Here is a 7,527-nt window from a genome sequence, read left to right as displayed (position 1 = left end):
AGACTAAATTATTTCAAATCGACTCGGCTTATAGTCTCAAATGGGCCAGACTATTTCGTTAGAGAAAACTCAGAGATTTCTATCGGTAGGGTGTAGACTTTATAAGAAATACCTAACGTTTAAAAAAATTCGGTATTATTCGAGGAAAATGAAAAGTACTTACTTGAAAATATTACGCTATTGTTGATAATACATAAACGTGCAGTAATGTATGTTCATTTAAAATCGTTTCTGCATAGAAAATAAATATTCATGACTAAAGTATGCTTGTTGAGTTATGATAGCATCATACGACTCTTCGCGATGGAAATGATTCGATTGAGTGATATTCTGCGATGAAATAATTTTAGTTGAAAATTAGTAGCATTTAGCCGATTTTAGTTGACGAATACGAGTGAGTAATTAAAAACTAAGAAAACGGTTTATTTTTTAGGAATTTTCTATCAAAAAGCAAATAGCAGTGATACCACTACACAAGAGATCAATTTTAGGGCCGCATCGTAAAACATGCTGGCACCCTCCAACAATTACGAGAAAATTAGTAAATAATTTTGAAATTCCACCATTTGATGAACATTTGTGATTCATCTTTTGTGAAATTGGAGTTTGTTAAAACTCATTGTTCTAACAAGTAGCGCAAAAACAGCGAACACCTCCACTACAGCAAATTAAACAAAAAAACTATAAATGAATCAAGCCAGAATTTTGGACTTTTTTTGGGCATTCCAAAACTGCAAAAATTCATTCTTAAAAAACAACACCTTACATAGATTTGTCATATATTTCAATTTCAGTATGATTTTCACAGTTTTTAGCGAACTCGTTTTTAATTCGCCGTTGCACTGCGCAGGTTTTGGCAGGTTTGTTTCAGTTTGTTTATAAAAAGCCAAGAGATAAAAGTTTAACTGCAAAACCATAAAGCCTTAAACTGGGTAATGCATTTGTGAACTTGTGGAGGTGACTACACAGCAACCTTACCCTTTTTTTTATTTCCTTTTACTAATATATTCTACACTTTAATGCTGCGTAACCGCTTAAAAACTAAAAATGAGTTCATATGTTAAACATGCACAAATTTCCAATTATTTGAAAAAAACTTGAGACCGCACAAATAATACAAGTTAATAATAACTCTTAATTTGCGCAAAACTTTAATTCAATTTATTTTTTAGTGTTTTCCTCATACGTGCCATACAAATTTCATAAACCGCATGTTAAGAATTTCGCATATACTCGCTATCTCATAGACAGTTCGTTGCTTAATTTGCCATATCGCTTTAATTCATCCATACTGACAGATGGTATTAATTCTCGAGCAGCACTAGTAAAGTCTTCAACTGTTACGACTACTACCTTTTCGGTTAGAAGTTTAGTTGATTCTATTCTTGTCGCTCCATCATCAGTAGTACATGATGCATTAATGCATTTACGTACTGCTAGTAGCCAAGCGTTAGAGCACACTGAATACAAATCAGCGCCTGTTAAATTTGATGGGAGTTCTTTCACTAGATCTCTTAACTCTTGTTCCTCCCTCTTCATTATGAACTGTCGTGTTAGGGCTTTCAAAACGCAAACTTGCGAATCATTATCGGAATAAATTCCAACATACAGCATTTTGTCAAATCTTCCGGGTCTTAGCAAAGCTGGATCGATAAGGTCGGGCCTGTTCGTTGCAGCAATAATAAAAATGTTATTTGAACTTCCCAGTCCATCCATTTCCGATAAGAGCTGAGACACTACTCGATCAATTACTCCACCACTATCTCCATTTTTACCTCGGTTCGGGGCTAAAGAATCCAATTCATCGAAGAAGATTATGCAAGGCGCTACTGCTTTAGCTCGTTCAAATACTGCAAACCAAGGATATAATTATTATAATCGGTTTATTTAGTATTTCCGAAAACTAAATTATACATTCATTTTTCAGCTATTTGTCGCCTTGCATTGGTTCTTTATTACTATAGGCATTAAACAATTATCAATTCAACAAACTATTTGATGTAAGAAGGATAAATTGTAGATATAAATAGAGACCACATCAGTTAATCAATTAAATTTTAGGCAAAATAGAGACCCATGTAGAAAAAGTTCCGTTTAGCCCTCTTCAAAACGTTGACCCTCGTCAGTGGCTCGTGTGAATAATACCATAGGGAAATTCTAAAGGTCACTGGTTGTCCTCATGCCTCGATTTACAAAAATTAATCGATTTATTTGTTGCAATAAATTGTCTATTGCATCAAATATCGACAATATCTCATTCAATTATGTATTTATGAAAAACGCACGTAATTTTAACTAATTTAGAGGCGTGTGCGGAGTGTCTGTCTGAAAAAAGTTATTAACATTGTAGACGGGAAAACTACGAGCATCCCTCGAGGAAAACCATAAGGGAAGCCTATTTCACAGGGAAAAATTAAAAAAGTAAAGAGAGGATGAAGGAGAATGTAAGAAAATGGAGAAAACGGAAAATGTAAAAAGGAAACTTAACACGAGAAAGAGAAAGCAGGAAAGAACGTGGTTATAACATTTACGCGGAAGTCTTTAGAAGCAGGTTGGGAAGACGTGGAAGAAAAGGGAAGTACGAGGTGTGTTCAAAAAGTAAGGTGACTTTTCAATTTTCGCGGGCTACGTACATTCAAGTTTTAAATTTTTTGTTTTGTTGTGTTGGTACACTCGACACACACAGTTTTGACTATATAGCTCGTGTTGTTTTTCTGGCAGAGTCTACGGTGATACGGCATACGGTGAGTCTACTCTGAGTAAGAAAAATGTGTATAAGTGGTACAAGCTGTTCCAAGAAGGCCGAGAGGATTTCGAAGACGAACCTCGCCCTGGACGTCCCAACACGTCAACAACAGATGAAAACGTTCAAGTAGTGAAAGAAATGGTGTTGAAAAATCGCCGAATTACCATCAGAAAAGTTGCTGAAGATGTTGGCATATCGGTTGGCTCATGCCATGCTATCTTTTCGGACGTTTTGGGCATGAGACATGTGTCAGCGAAATTTGTTCCAAAACTGCTTAATTTTGATCAAAAGATCCATCGCATGACCATCACTCAGGAGATGTTGAATGAAGTCAATAATGATCCTGATTTTCTCAGAAGGGTTATAACTTTGTTTTGGTTGAAAAAGTTGCCTTTTTTCGGTTTTCTGTATTCTCCTCCTTGACTCAGATAATACTCACATTTTGTCAACAACATAGTGCTTGATTGTCACCAGCAGGTGTCTTAAACGGTGATTCTGGGATACCGGGCGACCTCTTAGAGTATGCACAATGCAGCTTTATCCTTGTATGCGGGGCTCTACAAGAACGGACGAACCCTTTCCCCAGCTGTTCCTGGGAACAACCATGACACCATCAAACCACCAAAAAGTTGAAAAAGCGGTTCAAAACGATCGCAAGCACTGAACATCCAATAATGGACTGAAAAACAATTCTAACTCCCTAGAGTTCGGAATGATGAAAATAATTTAGACGGAAACACTTCAACGAACTGGCGAGACGCCCACATTGAGTGGACGAATCAACTCAAGGATAACTTGATATACTGCTGCAATATCAGCATTGTCCCTGTTAGAGGAGACTTTATGACGCGTATACACTCTCTTTGGTTCCAGGAACAACCAGAGCTCTCAAACGCTACATCAACAAGCTGGAGGTGAAGATGAGGACGCAACATTGAGACCAACCACGAAAAGCAGGCACCTTCTGGGATATGATGATGATTTCAGGACAAGAAGCAACATTACCATACACTTTATTCTAAGCCCCAAGATCTGGCTGAAATGAATGCCTCCCTTCATGAGGTTATATTGGAGGAGTCCGATCTCTGGACCAGTAATTGCTCAGTTTATGATGCTGCGAAAGCTTCGGCTGATTCAGATCAAAGGCAAGACAGGATGCGTCCCTTGTTTAGTGTGTGATTGACTACATAATATCAGGTAGACCGTTCACGGAAAGGGTTTGAAAGTTCACCCAAGAACTAAGATCCTTTATCCACACACTGAATAAGACAGAGTTGTTGACAATCAAGCAGCATAGTATTGACAAAACGCGGGTGCTAAAACATCGAGTGACAACGAACAATGTCTCCTTCCAAATTCTTCTGGATACCTCTGTGTCAACACATCGGAAAGGATCTAATAGAAAATGTATATAACAGTGGTCTTGTAATTATGAACGGTAAATGTACAGGGGATAGACATAGAAGATTTTAAAGTTATAGATACAGTCACCTCTATGCATTATATGCCTGTAATATTGAAGATATTTACGTATCAGGATTCAGCCAGTGACATAACAGCATTCGAAGTGGTTCAGCCTCTGAGTTTGTTTGAATATTCAACTATTATTATGGAAAATTGACTTTTTAGTTTAAAAATTTATCTATTTTAGTAGAAGTTGCATCTTTGTTGGATAAAAATTCAAGTTTTTTTATTAAAAATTCAACAATTTAGTTGATAAGTGATAATATTTCGATGTAAATTCAACTATTTCCAAGAAAATTGACCTATCGTTGAAAACTCATATTTTGGTGTTCAGAAGTTAAACCACACTTACTACAATTATGTTTGGTATTATCATTTTTGTTCCCACGAGAAGCTAGGGAAAGGGGTTCGTCCATCCTTATAGAGCCCCGCATGTAAGGTCGCCCGGTATCCCAGAGTCACCGTTCTAGACACCTCACCCAGGTGCCATTCAGCTTTCGGCACGGTTTTCACACCTCCTCTTTGGGATTAATTCCTTCGTGACCACCCCTGGACAATTGTCCGCAACTGTCTATTAATTTTTCTAATCATATTCAGTAGAAACCCTTGGTACAGAGACCCCCTATCCACAATCCGAGGACGCGATCGGTGACTTTGTTATAGGCCCTTCGGTTTGATTCTAGAGAAATCAAAACCGAACCATGACACACACATACACACAAATATTTTATTTATTAGTTTTCGTATCATTTAAGTAAATGAAGTAATATGTCATATTTTTATTTATGTCTAAGAAATATTTTTATAATTTATCCGATTAATATGTATTTAACCCATTAACGCCTAAACGGATGATTTTTTTATGCTCTTTTTAACCACGATTTTAAATGTGAATCCGATGTTAAAAAATTGAGACAATTCATATTCGATGTAAAATATTCTGAACTTTCGATTGGTGCTTTCAAAACTTCGAAAAAAATTCATATTAACAAAGTTTTATCTGTTTATTTAACCTTTAAGCGGGCGCGCTGTAGTGAAATTTACTACTACTTCGCAAATACCCTTCTCCTTCACGTATCACCTTTTATTATGCGCTAAGCTTTCACCTATTCCAAGATCTGTCTCCTTCTGAACTCTAGGCAGACGATTTTGCAAAAAATGGTTTGTTATACGCATCTTTATGTGTAAGTATATTAAGTATCCTCTACTATTTTCTTTTATTTTTTCCACATCCGTCATTCCACAGTAGGAACGAACCGAGAAAAGCTGGCCCAAAGATAACGAAATGGCTAACACAATATGGCGGAGGAGTATGATAAATAAATTAGGGGTTGTTTTTGGGGGTTGTTGAATATTATTGTGAGGTTGGAAACCTAATATGGGGTTTTATAAAGGTGACCCGGGGCTTCTGTTTTAAGTTTTTAAATTTTGCGGTTGTTTTACATAGAAAAACTTTGGATTTCTTTCGTTAACTTGGATCAACCCGAATGTCGTGAAATTTACGACGAACGCTCACTCATGGAAAATTACAGGGCGCGCCCACTAAAAGGTTAACAAAAAACACGAAATTTCGAATGACAAAAATTTTTCATTTCATATTTTTACACAGAAACCGTCGTTGCATTTTTATCATTTGTGAATATTTTGCGTCCATGGAAGCTAACCTTCATAATCCATTTATAGATTTGATCAAATTCAAGACGGCAGCATCCAATATGGTCGCTTAAAATCGAAAAGTTTTTGCTTATTTCGATATTTTTCTTATTTTTTTATTTAACAATTTTTTTGATAATGAATGTTTACCAAATTGCGTATACAGGAGTTTTTTGGGTCGCTGATTATGAATTCGTTATCAGTTTTTACAAATTCAAGATGGCGTATCGAATATAGCGGTCAAAAATTTCAAAAATTATTCAATTACTATGAAATTTGGTTTACAGGGGTTGGTTAGCTCGCTGATTACGAATCCATTAATTATTTTTACAAATTCATTACCGCGCATTCAATAAGGCTGCTGAAATAAAAAATTTACTTTCAATGATGTAGCTTTTTATCTCTTTGGAAAAAAAATTCAAATAATTGAACGTAAGAATAGTTGCGTATTGCTTTTTTTTACATCAATCGAAACAAAATCTCATTTCCAAGGCAGTGGTTGCACTTAAGTTCCCAATCTAACCACTCGTATTTATGATCTGGTTCTAATTTTTTTTTATTTTTGGTGTAATTGTCTAATATTCGATAATATGAGACTGTAAGTTATTATCAATGTCATGTGAATGAAGAGAATCAGATTCAACATCTAACTCAGTGTCAGATTCAGAATGGGATCCAGAATCAGAATCTTCAAATTCATCTATATCAGTCACATATATTGCATTATAACCCCCGCTTTCGTCCTCTTCAAACTCAATAACATCATTGCGAACTTGTTTTTGACGCTTTGAACGCCGAGACATTTCTTTTTGACGGGCAAAACTTTTATTTACTACTTACATAAAAGTTTTGTGTAAGAAGTTTTGTACAAACCAAATTGTAACCAAACGAATCAATTGCTGTATTTTATTTTAGGAAGTAACTTTTATAATTTGCATATGGATAAAAATAATTTTTGAATTAGAAATAAATATAATATAAAAGATGAAAATTCACATGTAACCTATATGACTTGCACAAGAAAAGTTACTTAGGGTAAGTACACATAAGACTCATACTTATTCCTATAAATATGTTTTGACAAAAATGGTATATTCTGTGCAATAGTACATTCAATATGGTACATTATAAAACAGTGCATTCACTAATAAGCTACGTGGAAATTCTTATATACCACATTTCATCAATAATGAACTAATTTCGTCAATTTTGAACATCATATTCAATCCGCTATGTTGAATTTCTAAAAACAGATAATGGATTCGTATCAGCGACCCAAAACATTCTGACAGCACCAATCGAAAGTTCAGAAAATTTTACATCGAATATTACTTGTTTAAATTTTTTTACAATCGGATTAACATTTAAAATCGCTGTTGAAAGAAGCATAAAAAATTGTCCGTTTAGGCGCTAATGGGTTAAATGATGCATATTCTAACTATGTGCTGCAGTGAATTAACAATTTCAAATAAAATGTAAAATAATAATTCTGTCTTTTAGTATTTTGTAAGTAATAAGAAGTTCAAGATTAATAAGAAATTAAAGTTAATATTAGACTTTCATATTAACACTTAAGCAATGGACATATTTTATAGCAAGTTTATAATAGTTACGAAAAATTAAAATATTTCTCCTTAAAAATGTGGCGTATAACTTGAATGAAA

General features: G+C 34.8%; 1 protein-coding gene across 2 annotated transcripts in view; it reads right to left on the bottom strand.

Moving 5' to 3' along the window:
- Positions 1-1,145: 1,145 nt before the first annotated feature.
- The window catches only part of LOC117169062 (peroxisome assembly factor 2), a 191,200-nt gene continuing 184,818 nt past the window's right edge, over positions 1,146-7,527 (bottom strand). For both annotated transcript variants that reach the window (XM_033355167.1, XM_033355168.1), the window contains one exon: positions 1,146-1,850. In XM_033355167.1, the coding sequence (XP_033211058.1) occupies positions 1,237-1,850 (614 nt within the window). In that variant the 3' untranslated portion in view covers positions 1,146-1,236. The remainder of the gene's footprint in view (positions 1,851-7,527) is intronic.

Source organism: Belonocnema kinseyi, chromosome 3 (genome assembly GCF_010883055.1).
Source record: "Belonocnema kinseyi isolate 2016_QV_RU_SX_M_011 chromosome 3, B_treatae_v1, whole genome shotgun sequence".
NCBI classification, from domain to species: Eukaryota; Metazoa; Arthropoda; class Insecta; order Hymenoptera; family Cynipidae; genus Belonocnema; species Belonocnema kinseyi.
Note: the sequence above shows the minus strand (reverse complement) of the source record. Positions and strands in the feature narration are given on the sequence as shown.